This window comes from Myotis brandtii, unplaced genomic scaffold (assembly GCF_000412655.1).
Source record: "Myotis brandtii unplaced genomic scaffold, ASM41265v1 scaffold112, whole genome shotgun sequence".
In the NCBI taxonomy this organism is placed as follows: Eukaryota; Metazoa; Chordata; class Mammalia; order Chiroptera; family Vespertilionidae; genus Myotis; species Myotis brandtii.
Window position 1 is genome coordinate 3,516,953 of NW_005353838.1, and position 18,764 is coordinate 3,535,716.

The 18,764-nt window shown below is 40.0% G+C and overlaps 1 protein-coding gene across 5 annotated transcripts in view; it reads right to left on the reverse strand.

Moving 5' to 3' along the window:
- Window positions 1-1,711: 1,711 nt before the first annotated feature.
- The window catches only part of CCDC173 (coiled-coil domain containing 173), a 28,941-nt gene continuing 11,888 nt past the window's right edge, over window positions 1,712-18,764 (reverse strand). For 4 of the 5 annotated variants that reach the window (XM_005857552.2, XM_005857551.2, XM_014545582.1 and 1 more), the window contains 4 exons: window positions 17,650-17,789; window positions 14,450-14,642; window positions 13,374-13,538; window positions 1,712-2,635 (listed from right to left, as the gene is read on the reverse strand). In XM_005857552.2, coding sequence (XP_005857614.1) covers window positions 2,300-2,635; window positions 13,374-13,538; window positions 14,450-14,642; window positions 17,650-17,789 — 834 coding nt within the window. In that variant the 3' untranslated portion in view covers window positions 1,712-2,299. Of the gene's footprint in view, window positions 2,636-9,083; window positions 9,453-13,373; window positions 13,539-14,449; window positions 14,643-17,649; window positions 17,790-18,764 lie in introns of those variants that run through there. The other variant, XM_014545573.1, reaches the window with a different exon arrangement.

An 18,764-nucleotide genomic window follows, 5' to 3' on the forward strand; every position in this document is an offset into this window, starting at 1 on the left:
TATCACATAAGCATTGCTGCTATTGGGACAAACAGTGACAGTTGATTCGGGTCATTTGAATGTCCATTGTCTGTTTTAATTTGTATGTTCGTTTTGACTCTGTCATATGCTCAAACTTCAGTGGAATTCATGAGAACCTATTATTTTTGCCTGCTCCCTCCTTTACATTGGAAATATTTTTTACTCAGAGGGACCTTAACTTTGATGTAAGGGATTGTTTCCATTGCCAACTGCTTTCTTCCTTGCCAAGTAAGAGAGTTGTTGTGAACTCTTCAGTGATGCCTTCCCCAGGATATTTGCAGATGTGCTTGGGAAAAATCATTTCATCCCCGACCTTTGCATGTCAGGTGCTGGGGTGCTGGGGTGCCACCTCGCCTGTGCCCTGGCTCTCCGATCCCGATGCGGCTCTCTCTCCCTCCGATCACCATGGTGACCACCGGGACGCAGGCCAGGTGGCACCCCCGTGGCTCTTGCCTGCTGCCTGGGTTTCCTATCACTGTTCTTCCATCCTTCCCCTTTAGCCTCCCATCATTGTGCCTACGTATGCAAATTAACCGCCATCTTTGTTGGCAGTTAATTTGCATATCGCCCTAATTAGCCAATGGGAAGCATAGCGGAGGTATGGTTAATTACCCTTTTCATCTTTTATTAGATAGGATGTTAGTGAAGATGCGCACCCTGGTGCAATGTTGTGGGAATGTAAAGTGCAGCTCATGGTCCAAACAGTATGATGGTTCTTCAGAAAATTTTAAACAATTGTCATAAAGCAATTTAACTTTTGAGCATATATCCAAAATAATTTAAAGATTATCTCAGAGATTTGCACACCAGTGTTTATAGCAGCATTATTCACCACAGCCAAGAGATGAAAATAACCAAAGTGTCCATTAATGAAAGAATGGATAAAGTAAGTTTGGGATATCCTATATAATAAAAGGCTAATATGCAAATTGTCCCCTCGACCTGGAGTTCAACCAGAGGGCGGGCCCAGCCAGCCAACTGCTTGCAGCCCCTCCCCCCAGCTGGCCCTACCCCCAATCAGCTCCCACCCTGATTGGGGGCAGGGCCAGCCTGCTGGCTGTGGCCCCTCCCCCTGGCTGGCCCCACCCATGACCTGACCCCCACCCCGATCGGGGGTGGGGGCAGCCAGCCAACCTCCCATGTCCTCTCTCCCCGGCCAACCCAGCCCGATCAGCCCCCCACCCATGCACAAATTTGTGCACTGGGCTTCTAGTGTATATATATAATTTCATATTGTTTTAGGAAAGGAATTCTGGCACATGCTTCAACATTAGATGACCTTGAGAACATTATGCTAATGGAAATAAAGTCTACTTAATGAGGTATCTAGAATGGTCAAATTCATAGAAACATAAAGTAGAATGGTAGGTCCCAGGAGCTAAGGGGAGGGGAAATGGAGAGTTGTTTAATGGGTATATAGTTTCAGTTTTGCAAGATGAGAAGATCCGCAGATTGGTTACACAACCATGTGAATATACTAGTATACTAAAGAACTGTACTCTTTAAAATGTTTAAGATGGTAAAGTTTGTATTCTGCATTTTATACCGCAGTCAGAAAAAAAGGAGCAGGGGAATGCAGTTCATAAAAAAACACTGAACTTGTATCAAGTTGGCTGCCTAACTACATGAAGAGGAATTATTTCAACAGCCTTTCTAGTGAGATACACTATAAACACAAGTAAGCCATAAATTGCATTTGGTAATCATATTGTTAGTGTTATTTGAAACTAAAATTTAAGTATTGAATGGTACCCAATTTTGTGAAGAGAAAAGTAGTACTTCCATGCAGCTATAAAAAGGAATGAAGTGCTGACGATGGTAGAACATTAGACCTTGAAAATATGCTAAATGAAATAAATCTGAGACAAGGCCACAGTATGATTCCATTTATATGAAATATCCAAATAGGCAAAACCACAGAGACAAAGCAGATTAGTGGTTGCCAGGGGCTATGGAGAGTGGGGGATGGGGAGTGACTGCTTAATAGGTACAGGGTTTCCATTTGAGCAATGAAAAGGTTCTGAAACTTGATAATTGTAATGGTTATACAATAATATGAATATAAATGCCACTGAACACATTTTTAAGTGACTAAAATTATACATTTTATTTTGTGTATATATTTTTTATCAAAAATGAATTAACCTTCAGTGGTGAGGATCCAACATAATTGTACTTAGATGAAGAACAGCTTTATTAAATTATAAGCAAGTAATTCACTTACATTTGGAGCTTATAGTATTGGCTACAATTTAGTCTCTCAAACTTAAACTTTTTCCTACAATGTAAAACCTAGCCTTCCCTTAGACTTTTGAAAATTATTATATTTTGATCCCTGCAAATTATAAGAAGGGAGCTGGAAATCATTTGTCTGATAGCTAGGTCTTAATCCACCTCTGTTTGTAAGAACTGGTCCATGGCCACCTCCAGGTCCTCTCTGTACAGATTTTACAAGAGGATAAATATGTTTATTTGTTGATTCAGACTCAAATTTAATTACTTCCCTGGCATAATCTTGAAATTGTTTCTCCTTTTCAGCCATAAGTTCTTCAGTAAGTCTGCAATACTCCCGATGGTCTTCTTTTGCTTGTTTTGCATTAAACTTATTTTTGGCCTATTGAGGAAAGAAAGTACAATTCCATATTGGTAAGTGAGACCAACTTTCTAAACATACATAGCATTAGAAGTTGTAGATAGACTTTTCTAAACTCATTGATATTTGACAAGTTCTGACTTAACAACTGTATACTATAATTTATTTCAGAAACTTTCCCATGTATCTCACAATATCATCATGCTCAAAAGTCATGACTCAATGAAACTTACCTTAATAGCCTTTTGTGATGATACATCTTCAAACAATACAGCAAAATAGTTAAAGGCATGAAATTTAGATAAAATCAAATAAGTTTACAATCCTGTTTCTATCAATTAATAAAGTGTACTCTGGCAGGTGTAGAAGGCATACCAATCACTGTCCCTACCCATCCACTATTTTGAAGGAACTAACTCAAACCCACTCTCCTAAGTCATCCCAGTATACCATGTGCCACAGGCATGTAAGATTAAATTGTCAGTGACTATCTGAGCTAAGTTAAACCAACGACATGCTCTGTTTCCCAATAATTTGAAGTTGGAACAAGTGACATTTATCAACGTAGATTGATCAGGTGCTGTGTGGAGTAAGTACGCTAAGCTATCTACCAAAAGCCAATTTACCAACATTTCATAAATTTTTTTCTTGTAACTTCATAAAAATGTTCCTTTATATTATACTATAGGACCAGTGCACAGATTCGTGCACCAGTGGATTCCCTTGGCCTGGCCTGCGGGAATCGGGCCGAAACCAGCTCTCCAACATCCCCTGAGAGGTCCTGGATTGTGATAGGGCGCAGGCCAGGCTGAGGGACCACACCGATACACAATTGGGGCCAGGGAGAGACTATGGGAGGTTTCCAGGGTGTGTCCGGCCCGTTTCGCCCAGTCATGATCGGCTGGACCCCAGCAGCAAGGTAACCTACCAGGGAGAATCTGCCCCCTAGCGGTCAGTGCGCATCATAGCGACTAGTCGAACGGTTGAACAAGCGGTTGGACACTTAGCAAATTAGGCTTTTATTATATACTAGAGGACCAGTGCATGGACTCATGCACCAGTGGGGTCCCTCAGCCTAGCCTGTGCCCTCTTGCAATCCGGGACCCCTCGGGGGATGTCAGACTGCCAGTTTCAGCCTGATTCCTATAGGCCAGGCTGAGGGACTCCACGGGTGCACCGGGGTGGTTTAGGCCCAATCCCCACAGGCCAGGCAGAGGGACCCCACTGGTGCACAAATCCATGCACCGGGCCTCTAGTATGCATATAAGATCTTTGGTTAATCTCTTCTACCCTTCCTTGAGATTCATCAGTCTGTTCCATGTTTCCATACCTGTGCATTGAGTGTCTGCCCCCTGGTGGTCAATGTGCATCATAGCTACCAGTCAAACAGTTGCTTAGGTTTTTATATACATAGATGATGTGATTATAATGACTTTTAAAGATTTCTATGAAGTTTTGGTTGACAATTTTTTCATTTTGTTTTCTCTGTGGCATTTTTAAAAAATGCTGAGTTGGCAAAAATATTGAGTGATTTTGTATACTTAAGAATATATTTTAATATTAAAAAAATATTTTTCAAAATCAATAACCAATACTTAAGCATAAAATAGTAGCTCAAACCTGATATCTACCATAAATTGAAATTTATAAGGAAACTAGAGGCCTGATACACAAATTCATGCAAGGGGCTCAGCCCTCGCAGCCCTGGCTTCATCCGGAAGGTCATCCAGACAGTTGTCCGGAAGGATGTCCAGATGGTCGTTCTGCTGTTCAGTCTAATTAGTATATTAGCTCTTTATTACATAGGATGTCCTTGTTTGCAGGAAATATGCACTCGTTTATTCAGGGGCGAAGTATTACAAGAGTATTACATATGTCTCCTCCCCCCCCCCTCAGCTCTTTATTATATAGATAGAGCAACTATATGAATATAGAAAGCACATTTTTATTACTGAGTGCTGCATTTAAAAATTAAAGCTTATATGTTAAATTGGTGATAAACTACCAGAAGCTTGAAAAAATATAAAATTACATTCAATAAGTATTTTTTTTAAGTCAGAAAAAGCTATAAACTGTCTTCTAAATATGGGATCTTAACAAGAAGCAGTTGAGATATGTTGATTTGGTGGTTTGTAGAAAGATATTGAGGGAACAGGGAGAAACTTTTAAAGTACAATGGAAGAGATTGGAGAACCAAGATGGCGGCATAAGGTATAAACCTGTGTGTGCTGCCCCCCACAACAACTTTGAAACTACAACTATAAGATAAAACAGCTATCATCCAGAACCACAGGGAAGCTGGCCGAGTGGAAGTTCTACAACTAGAAGGAAAGAAAAAAGCGCACTGAGACTGGGTAGGAGGTGCAAAGGCACCAAGAACAGAGGTACAAAGGCGCGTGGGAGGCAGCTGCACCTGGGTGTGTGGTTTTTCTCAATTGGACGGGGATACAAGCTCTCGAATACACTGAACTCATTTACGGTGAGACTCTGGGGTCCCAGACTCCTACGGGGAGAAACTGGACTGTCTTGCAGGGGGTCGGAAAGTGAGGGTGGCTTTCTCGCAGAGCTGCGCACAGGGATCATTGTTGCTGTGGGGGTGTGGGACTCAGCGATGCAGAGGGACTCGGGAACACAGAGACTCGGAGTCGCAGAGATGGCTGACGACAGCCATTGCTATTTGCTCCGCCCTAGTGGTTCTCTGAGACCCCGCCCCACTCAATTTACATCCCCATACAAGCTGTGAGCAGCGGCACAAAGGAATCACCTGAGCTTTTGCAGCCTAACCTAACAAACTGCAGCTGGGTCAGAGCGCTCCAAAACTTCCAAACCCCAAACAAAGAGGAGAAATCTGCTGGTATCGCTGTAGCTCCTGCTGGGTGGACTCACACAGTGGTTGACTTGGAGATCCAGGAGCCAGGGTACCCCTGGTCAGCTACAAGATTTCAACTCCTCACATCCATAAGGGACACACTCAAGAAGCAGACTCAGTGAGCACCAAAGCCCCACTGAAGCAAGTCCTACCCCATAAGAGTGTCTCCAGCACAGCAGCAGTTCTTCCACTGTAGACTGCTGGTCCTTGCAGTCAGCCAAAAATGCGGAGAGAAAGAAACATGTCACAAATGAAAGAAATGGAGGAAAGCAAACTAATGGAGGACATAGAGTTCAAAACCACAGTTATAATGTCACTCTTCTACGAACCTCTGAGGAACTTAGTGAGACCTTCAAGGATCTTAATGAGAATGCCAAAAAAATGGAAAAGGACCAGTCAGAAATTAAACATACACTGACTGAAATAAAGAATATTATACAGAGATCCAGCAGCAGACTAGAGGATCCCAAGAATCAAGTCAAAGATTTGAAATACAAAGAAGCAAAAAACACCCATCTGGAAAAACAAAACGAAAAAAGAATCCAAAAATATGAAGATAGTGTAAGGAGCCTCTGGGACAACTTCAAGTGTACCAACATCCGAATTATCAGGGTGCCAGAAGAAGAAAGAGAGCAAGATACTGAAAGCCTATTAGAAGAAATCATGACAGAAAACTTCCCCTGCCTGCTGAAAGAAATAGACTTACAAGTCCAGGAAGCAAAGAGAACCCCAAATAAGAGGAATCCAAAGAGGACCACACCAAGACACATCATAATTAAAATGCCAAGGGTTAAAGACAAAGAGAGAATTTTAAAAGCAGCAAGATAAAAACAGTTAGTTACCTACAAGGGAGTACCCATATGACTGTCAGCTGATTTCTCAACGGAAACCATGAAGGCCAGAAGGGAGTGGCAAGAAATATTCAAAGTGATGAATAGCAAGAACCTACAACCAAGATTACTCTACCCAGCAAAGCTATCATGTAGAATTGAAGGTCAGATAAAGAGCTGCATGGACAAGAAAAAAGCTAAAGGAGTTCATCACCACCAAACCAGGATTATATGAAATGCTGAAGGATATTCTTTAAGAAGAGGAAGAAGAAGAAAAAGGTAAAGATAAAAATTATGAACAACAAAGTGACAACAAATAAATATCTATCAACAAGTGAACTTAAAAATTAAGTCAGAATAAACTGGTGAATATAATAGAAGCAGGGGCATAGAAAGGGATTGGACTGACAATTCTTGGGGGGTAAGTGGTATGGGGGTGTGGGAAGAGACTGGACAAAAATCTTACACCTATGGATGAGGACAGTGGCAGGGGGAAAGGGCATGAGGTGGGGTGGGAACCAGGTGGAGGGGAGCTATGGGGGAAAAAAAGAGGAACATCTGTAATAATCTGAACAATAAAGATTTATTAATTTTAAAAAAATAAAGTACAATGGAAGTAACAATGGAGGGAAGAATTGCATAATGGATCATAGATTGGTACCTCAAATTTGATATGCACTAATTAAGCATTAATAGAAACTCATAGAGAAACTTTTAAAATAGTAGTTAAAAAGTAACAACAAGCACCTTTGAAGGATGCAAGAGAGCTAATATTTTGGACACTGGAAAATAAAGTGAAAGAATCAAGTATTTATCCTATCTTTTCCTTAAAAATTGTACCTCAAGGAAACCAAACTGCTGATCATGAAAAGTTTTTGAAGACATTAACAAATGAATCCAAAGGAAATTGACATTTTGCCACCTCATGAATTAAGAGATTTAGGCAATGATCATCAAAGGCTCTTCATATCACAGAAAGTGAGACAACAGTCATTAGGTACCTTCTAATAGAAGGACACAATATCACCCATGAGGAATTTCAACCAAAAAATTGAATTTAATCTAGATTTTACATACAATGCAGGGAACACATTAAATTACACCAAATGGCAAAAGCCAGATTAATAACTCTAAAAGATAAAAAAAAAAACAATTTCTTCAACAAACAACAAAAAAAGAACAAATATAATAAAGACAAGGAGGGAGAACTTAAGACAAAAAGAGAGGATGGAGGTGGAGGAGGAGTTATAGATTAAAAGAGACTTGAAAGACATATCAACCAAATAGAATACATGTACCTTATTTGATCTTAATTCAAATAACACAATTTCAAAACTACCCATGAGATAATTTGAGGGGTATTTAAACACTGAGTGTTAATTGTTTTATTTTTTTAATGTATCTTTATTGTTGAAAGTATTACAGATGTCCTCCTTTCCCCCCACTGACCCCCTTCCCCTAGCCTTTCCCTTTACCATGTTAATTGTTTTAGATACGGTAATAGAATTGTGATTATGTTGATTTCTAAAGAGTCCCTGAGTAGTAGAGATACATTCTTAAATATACATTAATAAAATTAGATAATCTCTGAATTTGCTCCAAAATAATATGGCAGATCCCACTTCTGGTAATGGCTGCATAAGGAAGTTGGCCAATTTCCCTCCACAGGTAGCAAGTTTATTATTAAAAATTATTAAAATCAGCCCTAGCTGGTTTGGCTTAGTGGATAGAGTGCTGGCCTACAGACTGGAGGGTCCTGGGTTTGATTCCAGTCAAGGGCACATGCTCGGGTTGCTGGCTTGATCCCCAGTAGGTGGTATGCAGGAGGCAGCCGATTAATGATTCTCTCTCATCATTGATGTTTCTATCTCTATCTCCCTCTCCCTGCCTCTCTGAAATAAAAAATATATACTAACATTTTTTTTTAAATCAAACATTTCAGAGCCCTAGAAAGTGACCAGATGTGGGTAAATACTTAAGAAGTGTCTTTTCATGAAAAACTGCTGCTAAATCTGGTAAGAACGGCAACTTTATGGCATTCTTGTTTGGAGAGCATTGCTATTTATCCAGCTCAAGTAACGAAAACTTGCAAATTCCATTTGAGTTGAGTGGCAACGCTGCTAAAAATTTAAGGGGGAGATTCTGGAGGCAAGACAGTTACAGAAGAATTAAAATAATAAACTCTACAGACATCCCTGATTAATTGATAAACTATATATTCACACAGGAGATCCCAGTACGTCTAGCAAAAATTAAAGACCTGGAGGAGATTGTGAATGTTCTGTTCTTTGAAGGCCATCCTCAACCCACACACAGCTTATGCAGCAGTGGTAAAAGCATTGCTGGTTTAACTTGTCTGAAGATAAACTCTACCCATGTTATTGGTTGACTGTCAATGCCAGTACGGAGAGGAACCTTAGAGAGCCAGACTTAAAAACAAACAAACATTAGCAGAGACTTCAAAGGCTGCCTATTGTGAAGAGACATTTCATAGCTTGCATCCAGGGAAAGTAACTGCCTACTAAAACAAAAAGCAACCATCCTCAGAACAAAACAGAGTGTACAACATACTCTATACAATGTCAGATTTTCAATGAAAAATTACTAGACTTGCAAAGAAATAGGAAAGTGTTACATTGTTGTAAGGAAAAAACAGAATTGTTCTAAGCAGCAAATTGAATTTAACAATTAGATTTCAAAGCAGCTATTATACACATATCAAAAGAATTAAAGGAAATATAGGGAATCTAAATAGAAAAGAGAAACCATTAAAAAGAACCAAATAAAAACTTAGTTGGAAGTTCAATAATTGAAATAAAAATGTCACTAGATGTGTTCAATATCAGAATCAGTGAATTTGAAGGTAGACCAATAAAAATTGTCCCATCTGAACAACAGAAAGAAAAAGATTGATGAAAAATGAACAGAACTTCAGAGATCTCTGGTATAATATCAAATGTCTCTTTGTATGTGAAAATTGGACCCTTGAGGGGAAAATGATAAAGAGAGGGGCAGAAAAAATATTTGAAGAAATAATGGTCAAAAACTTCCCACATTTGGTGATATAACAGGCACATCCAAGAAGTATCACAAACTCCAAAAAGGATAAACACGAGAAAAACACATCACAGTAAATCTTCTGAAAGCCAAAAATAAAGAGAAAAATATTAAAATCAAGAGAATAACAACACATTATATATATATAGGTACCAACAAAATATTTAATAGCAGATTTCTAATCATAAACAATGAAGGCCAGAAGACACTGAAAAAACATATTCAAAATGGAAAAATATGACATCCCACAATTTTATATCCAAGGAAAGGAAGGTAATATAAAGACATTATTTTAAAAAAACACACAAAAAAACAACTGGCCCTGATCACTGTGGCTCAGTTGGTTGGAGCACTGTCCTGTACACCAAAAGTGGGGGGAGGTTTGATTCCAGATCAGGATGCATACTCAGGGTGCAGATTTGATCCCCAGTTGGGGAATGTATAGGAGACAATTGATCAATGTTTTTTTCTTTCTCTTTTCCTCTCTCTCATTCTCTCGCCCCCCCCCCACTTCCTCTCTCTAAAAATCAATAAAAAAAGAAAAGCTAACTGAAGAATTTATTGCTAGCCCATCTGTACTGTAAAACATACTATAGAAAGTCTTCAGGCTGAATAGACATGGCTAATCCTATATAATAAAAGGGAATATGCAAATTGACCCTAATGGCAGAACAACTGGTCGCTATGATATGCATTGACCACCAGGGGCAGATGCTCAATGCAGGAGCTGCCCCCTGGTGGTCAGTGCTCTCCCACAGGGGGAGCTCCACTCAGCCACAAGCTGGACTGACAGCTGGGAAAGCAGCGGTGGTGGCAGGAGCCTCTCCTGTCTCCTCTGCAGTGCTAAGGAGGAGACCCTGAGGTCTCCCAGGCTGCCAGAGGGATGTCAATCAATGATTCTCTCTCAGCATCAATGTTTCTCTCTCTCCCTCTCTCTTCCTCTCTGAAATCAATGAAAAAATCTATTTATCTATCTATATATATTTTTAAACCCAACAACAACAAACCCAGAAAACAATTTGTTGGAATTTGGAGAAATTGGAATCCTTGAACATTGCTGGTGGGAATGTAGAAAGGTACAGCTGCTATAGAAAACAGTACAATGGTTCTAAAAATAAACTAAATATAGAATTACCATGTAACCCAGCAATTCCACTTCTGGGTATGTAAACAAAAGAACTGAAAGAAGAAACTCAAACAGATATTTGTATACCAATGTGCACAGAGGCATTCTTTGCAATGGCCAAAAGATGGAAACAACCCAAATCTACTGATGGATATATGGATAAACAAAATGCAGTATACATGTACAATTGAATGTTATTCAGCCTTAATAAGAATGAAACTGAGCTATAGCTGGTTTAGCTCAGTGGATAGAGCTTTGGCCTGTGGACCAAAAGGTCCCGGGTTTGATTCCAGTCAAGGGCACATGTCTTGGTTGTAGGCACCTCCCTGGCCCAGGCCTAGGAGGCAACCAATCGATGTGTTTCTCTCACATCGATGTTTCTCTCTCTCTTTCCCTCTCTCTTCCACTTTCCCTAAAAATCAATGGAAAAATATCCTTTGGTGAGGATTAACCAATAAAAAACAAAACAAAAGAATGAAACTGACATATGTGGCAACATGAATGAACCTTGAAGATGTTATGCTAAGTGAGATAAGATACCAAAAGGACAAATATTGTATGATTGCACTAATATAAGGTACCTGGAATAATCATATTCATAGAAACAGAAAATAGAACAGTGGTTACCAGAGGCTGGAAGGGAGAATAGAGAGTTCTGTTTAATGGATAAAACGGTAAATTTTATATTATATATATTTTACCACATTAAAAAACAAGTTAAAACTCAACAATAAGAAATCAAACAACCCAATCAAATAATTAACAAAAGATTTGAATAAACACTTCACAAAAGAAGGCACACATATAGTTAAGAATAACATGAAAAGATGTTCAATATTTTTAGTCATTAGGGAAATGCATAATAACACCATGAAACATCACTACACTATAATAGTCTAAATCAAAGGATAGTACTAAGTGATAGTGAGGATATGGAGCAACTTGTCTTCATATATGTTGTTGGTAGGAATGGAAAATGGTACAGCCATTTTGTAAGACAGTTTTTAGTTACAAATGATTGCATGCCAGGTCCTTCATACATGTTCTAAAATTTATGGTACTCACTTCAGATGTGAAACCTATAAGATCTCAATCAGTATAATTTCTGAGTAACTAGAGGCCCAGTGCACAAATTTGTGCACATTGAAAGGAAATTAATTAGAAGGTGGCCAGCGGGGCAGGACTGGGCTAGATGGGCCGGACATGCCCTGGAGCCAACCTCCCACCACCCCTCCCTGGCCGGCTGCACCTGGGGTGGCACCGGGGCTCGAAGGGTGTCTGTGGAATAAGCGGGGTGCCTCCAGCAGGTGGGGTCCCTCAGCCTAGCCTGTGGGGATTGGGTCAAAACCGGCAGTCCGACATCCCCCGAGGAGTCCCATAGTGCAAGAGGGCACTCTGCAAACTTGCTGTCGCTCAGCACTTCCTGTGTTGAGCGTCTGCCCCCTGGTGGTCAGTGTGCATCATACCTACCGGCTGGTTGGCCAATTGGCCAGTTGCTTAGTCTATTATATATATACTAGAGGCCTGTTGCACGAAAAGATTCGTGCAATAGGCCTTCCCTTCCCCTGGCTGCCAGCACTGGTTTTCCTCCAGCACCCGGCACCCAGGCCTTTGCTGCTCCGGCCAGAGCCACCTTCAGCGCCTTCGCTGCTCCGCTTCTCGCCTATGTATGCAAATTAACCGCCATATTTGTTGGTGGTTAATTTGCATATCTCGCTGATTAGCCAATGGGAGGTGTAGCGAAGGTACAGTCAATTACCCTGTTTGTCTATTATTAGATTAGATACTAGAGGCCCAGTGCACGAAATCGTGCACAGGGGGCGGGGTCACCTCAGCCCAGCCTGCACCCTCTCACAATCTGGGACTGCTGGCTCCTGACTGCTCACCTGCCTGCCAGCCTGATCACCCCTAACCGCCTCTGCCTGTGGCCTTATCTCCCCTAACTGCCCCCCCTGCCGGCCTGGTCACCCTTAACTGCCCCCCTGCCAGCCTGGTCACCCCCAACTGCCCCCTCCCACCAGACTTGTCATCCCCAACTTCCCCCCTGCTGGCCTGGTCGCCAGCAATTGTCCCCCCCTGCTGGTCTGGTCACCCCATGCAGCCTGCTGTTCAGTCGTTTGGTCATCCCTCACTAATCCCCCTGCTGGCCTGCTGTTCAGTTGTTTGGTCATCCCTCACTGCCCCCGCTGCTGGCCTGGTCGCCCCATGCAGCCTGCTGTTTGGTCGTTACTGTGATGACGTCCTAGACAATTTGCATATTCTTCTATTATTAGTATAGACTAGAGGCCCAATGCACAAAAATTCATGCACTCGGGGGTTTCCCTCAGCCCAACCTGCACCCTCTCGCAGTCCAGAAACCCTTGGGGGATGTCCACCTGTCAGTTTAGGCCCGCTCCCCAAGGGAGTGGGACTAAGCTGGCAGTTGGACATTCCTCTGGTAGCCCAGGAGCCCTTGGGGGATGTTCAACTAATGGCTTGGACCTGCTCCCTGTGAGGAGTGGGCCTAAGCTGTTAGTTGGACATCCTTAGTGCTACTGCGGAGGCGGGAGAGACCCCCCACACTGCTGCTGTGCTGGACAGCCATGAGCCAGCTTTTGGCTGAGCAGCGCTCCCCCTGTGAGAGCGCACTGACCACCAGGGGGCAGCTCCTGCATTGAGCGTCTGCCCTCTGGTGGTCAGTGCGCGTCATAGCGACCAGTTGTTCCGGTTGTTCCACCATTAGGGTCAATTTGCATATTACCCTTTTATTATATAGGATTGTGTCATAATGACCAGCTGATCTCACTTGTCAAAGAATCTGCTTTGGAAAGAAAACTCGCATGAACTCTATTTACACAGTTATTACTAAAATAAGTATAAACAGTTATGAATAATTACCATTTGCTGAATATGGGCATCTTGAACTTCAAGACGTTCTTTATCACTTTTGCGTTTTTTCTCCTTTTCATGCTCATAGAAAATCTGGTCCGCTTTCATGACAGCCAGCAAATGTTCTTTATCCTCAATTTTTCTTTGTCTTTCTTCTTCTGCTTTGTTTTTCATCTAGATGTTAAAAGGTAAAGGAAAACACTAAACCATGTTCAGCAACCATTGCTCTCTAAAGAAGGCACGGATCAGAAAGCTCCAAGCAGAAAGTCAGCCCAGAGCAATGCAAGGGCGGAAAATTGTATGCACCTGGGCTCATTCCCATGTGGACAGTTTATCTCCCAAATATCAGGACACACAACAACAACTTAAATAGAATGACATTTGTTAAAAAAAAAAAATACAGGAATAGAAAAAAAGGTAGATCTTCTCAAGGTAGGAAAATCTTTGTAGGTAAAAAATATTAGTTGCTACAATGTTTATAAATTATCCAATTTAAATATTATGACAGTCATATAGGAAATAAATTCTGAAGAATTAAGAAATACAGAAATGCAATAGGATAATTTTTACATTATTTGTCTTGAAAACATTCAAATTCAAAGTATATTAATGAATAAAATGTTTTGTATTTCATACTAATGCAACAACAACAAAAAATAAGCTACCTAGGAATAAATTTAACCAAGGAGATAAAAGACCTGTACTGAGAAAACTATAGGACACTGAAGAAAGACACAGAGGAAGCATATACCGTGTTCATGGACTGGAAGAATTAACATCATTAAAATGTCCATACTACCCAATGCAATTCCTATTAAAATGCCAATGGCATATTTCACCAAACTAGAACAGAAGAGATTATTACTTTGCATCTATAAACACATTATTTGTAATTGATTGTCATGTTATCTTCTGTTAGAAAGTAAACATGGTCTGATTTCAAGAATACAGGAAGATAATTCATACATTATTTTTCAAATCTCTGACATTTTTTTGTCTGGGATACAGAGGGAGTAGAAAGGACAGTGGGAAGGGCTTACATTTTTTTTGGTGTAATTTTTATTTGTCAAAATTGAATTGCTTACCGCAAAGACTCTATATTCTTCAATCGCTTTTAATTCTGCTTTATTTTTTTCATCTTTCTCTCTTTCTCTTTTTTCCCATTCAGCCTCAACTTCTTCACTATTTCTAGCAAGAATCATATCTTCATTGTCAAGTTTCTGTTTTATTATTTCACTCAGGAAGTTATTTATTCTTTTTCTACGTTCCTCCATTAGCCTATAACAAAGCAACCATCATGTCAGATCTTCATGAATAGATCTGCTATGGAGTCAGTATAATTTGGAGAGTCAGATATTTTAGTCTTTTACAAGGCAAAAAGGAGCCCCTTTGCCCCTCGCATATATATTGATTGTTTTAAATGGAAATTATTTTTAATACTTCATTTTTAGAATAAAGTATGCAGTAGTCCCCCCTTTTCTGTGGTTCTGCTTTCTGTGGTTTCAGTTTCCTGTGGTCAACCTCAGTCCAAAAATATTCAATGTAAAATTCCAGAAATAAACAATTTCTATGTTTTAAATTGCACACCATTCTGAGTAGTGTGATGAAATCTCACTCCATCTCACCTGGGACATGAACTATCCCTTTGTCCAGCATATCCACGCTGTATACACTACCTTATACACTACCTGCCTGTTAGTCACTTAGTGGCCATCTCAGTTACCAGATCAAATACTATCATATTAGAATACTATGGTATTCTAAAAATCCAAAGGGAGTAATGCATATAATATGATCTCGTATATGTGTACATGTGTATAGGAAATAAAGTGTTAAAATTCTCCACAATGAAAAATATTTTTAAATACTTTACTATATTACTCTGTTTACTCTAACATTGGAGGCTTAAGTTATAAAATAAATCAAAGGCCTTTCTTTAAATAAAATACAAAAGAATCTAGTAAAAGTTATCAAATTCTGAATAAATCCATCCTCTTATTATCTGCAAAACTATGGATAAGGGGGAGAAGACTGCCTTATTTTTTAAAGGATTTGGGTCCCCTCCCCCAAAATAAAAAAACACGCACACACAACTAACTAACTAACTAACTAAATAAATAAATAAATAAATAAAGGATTGGGGCCCAGCCAGTGTGGTGCAGTGGTTGAGCATCAACCTATGAAACCAGAAGATCACGGTTCAATTCGTGGTCAGGGCATGTGCCTGGGTTGCAGGCTCCATCCCCAGTGTGGGTCATGTAGGAGACAGCCGGTCAATGATTCTCTCTCATCATTGATGTTAATATCGCTCTCTCTCCCTCTCCTATCCTCTCTGAAATTAAAAAATATATTTAAAAATGTATAAAAAATAAAAGCTTGGGGCATTTTTATTTAGGATGTTGAGCCAAAAATACTTTTAAACTTAGATGTGACAAATTCACTAAATTACTGAGTGAATTTGCAAAGCAATGTGGCAGAAATTATGAGAAAGAACACAGTGCCTATCCCAAGGTAATTACAATTTAAAGTGGAGAAAAGACATTTGCACAAGTAACTATACAGACAAAGGGCAACTATACAAATGCCACGAGAAAGCTAGAAAATGATATAGGCAAATGAAAAAGAAAATGAAAGAAAAAAAAAGGCTTCATGGAAAAGGTGACATTTCATCTAGGCTTAAAACAATATTTTAACACTTTTATTGATTGCCTGCTATATGCCAGGCACTATTCCAAGTGCTGGAGACTAATAATAAACAAAAACATTAAAAGTCTCTGCCCTCATGTAGCTTTTGTTATAGCTGGGGTAGAGGGACAGCAAACAATAAATAATTTAAATAGTGCTAGATCATGCAACCAGGAAAACGAGAGCAATTAAAGGGATAATTCACCATAACTAAGATTTGGAAACAGCCTAAGTGCCCATCAGCAGATGAGTGGATTAAAAAACTGTGGAACATCTACACAATGGAATACTACACTGCAGTAAAAAAGAAGGAACTCTTACCATTTGCAACAGCATGGATGGAACTGGAGACCATTATGCTAAGTGAAATAAGCCAGTCAGAGAAAGATAAATACCACATGATCTCACTCATTTATGGAATATAATGAACAACATAAACTGATGAACAAAAACAGATCCAGAGACAGAGAAGCATCGATCGGACGGTCAAACCTCAGAGGGAAGGTAGGGGAGGTTAGGGGTAAGTGGGTGAGATCAACCAAAGGACTTGTATGCATGCATATAAGCCTAACCAATGGACACAGACACTAGGGGGGTGAGGGCATGGGGGAGGGGACAATGGGGGGATAAGGACACATATGTAATACCTTAATCAATAAAGAAAAATAAATAAATAATAATAAAAACCAGTGGGTTTAAAAAAAATAAAGGGATAAGCAATGTGGGGGTGGGGGTGGGGTTGTGATTTTAAGGTGGTCAGAGAAAGCCTCAATGAGAAGGCAATATTTGAGTAATGACCTGAAGAGTTAAGAGAGGTGAGCATCCCCCAGAGAGGGTACAGGAGAGGTGCCCTGTGAGCGAGGAAGAGGAAAGGAAGGAGAAAACTGTGAGAGACCAGGTCTGAGGTGAGGCTGGAGGCAGTTGCGAATTAGGACAGGTGTGGAGCCCCAGCGGCCATAGTAAAGACTCTAAGTGTGACGTAAAGCCATCAGAGAAAAGCATGATCTAGGCAGAAACACGATGTACTGTCGCTGGCTTCCCACTCTCGCCTCATCCCAAACTCCTCACTAAACTGACCACTAAATCTAATACACAATTTAAAAAATCTCATTTAATACCTTTATTGATCTAACACTAAAGATTGCCTTTTTTTTTTTTTAACTGAAACTCTCCTCCTCTGCTGTTTCTCTGGTTTCCCTCCAATCTCTAGAAGCTATTCTGTGGTCTGCACCTTACCTTCTTTCTGCATTTGTCCCAAGGACTATGCCACCTTCATTTCTTACCTATTCACCTTAGGTGAGGTCACCCGTGTCTACAGTTCTAACAGCCGCATGTACAGCAATGCCTCACACAGCCACCTCCAGCTCATACCCGTCCAGAGCAGAGATTTCCAGTATTCCCAGCCTTCTACCAGACAGCTGTCCTTGATATTCCAGGGAAACCCCAACTCACATGCCCCAAACTGAAGTCATTGTGTCACAAATGCTCGAGTCATCCATAAAATAATGAGGCCTTTATTCCTAAAGGCTACGCTCATGTCACAACTTCTCATTTATAACAAAATAATTTATTAATTATGTGAGTTATTTTAAAAGCTTACCTGTGTGTTTCAGCTTCTTTTTCTTTCCTCATTTGTATAAGACGCTTTTTTGTTTTGATAAATTTTCTGATCTTTTCATCTTCCTCCTCTTGCTGCTGCTGTTCTACGGCTTTGATGATATTTTTATCATTCATATGTTCCTTAGAGAAAAAGTTCTGTGTTAGCCTATCAAGAAAAATATCTTTCACATATAAATATCTAACAAGAACCTGTCAAACAGTCACAGATTCTGATCCAGTTATTTCTCTCTTGGAAATTTATCCCAACGAGATCATGAAAAATGCACTAAGTTTTATGTACCATGCACTTCAAAGTTATTTATAATGGTGACAAGTTGGAAACAACCTCAAATATTCAATAATGGGAAAATGGTTAAATAAATTATACTTCCAGTGACATGGGAAGAATACAAATAATATAATTGCTGAGTGAAGGGCAAACAGAATATAAACACTAAGTAGCATATTTAGCAGGTTTATAATGTATATATAACTGAAAGAAATGTATCAAATGTTAGTTATCTTTGAGATTATAAGTGACTCTTACACCTTCTTTATGCTTTTCTATATTTCTTTTTAAATAGTTCATTTCTTTAAAAATATGTAACTAAAATAATTCAATACTCAGAAAAAAAACCCATCAGCCCTAGCCAGTTTGGCTCAGTGGATAGAGCATCAGCCTGCAGATTGAAGGATTCCGGGTTCAATTCTGGTCAAGGGCACATGCCCGGGTTATGGGCTTGATCCCTAGTAGGGGGTGTGCAGGAGGCAGCCGATCAATGATTCTCATTTTTGATGTTTCTACCTCTTTCTCCCTCTTCCTTTCTCTTTGAAGTCAAGAAAAATATATTTAAAAAAAATAGTTAATATAGTCACACAGTACACAAATTAAAAATATTTAAAAGATACCTATCCCACCCTAGCTGGTTTGGCTCAGTGGATAGATCGTCAGTCTGCAGACTGAAGAATCCCAGGTTCCATTCTTGTCAAGGGCACATGCCTGGGTCGTGGGCTTGATCCCTAGTAGGGGGCTTGCACAAGGCAGCCAATCAATGATTCTCTCTCTCTCATCATTGATGTTTCTATCTCTCTCTCCCTTTCCCTTTCTCTCTGAAA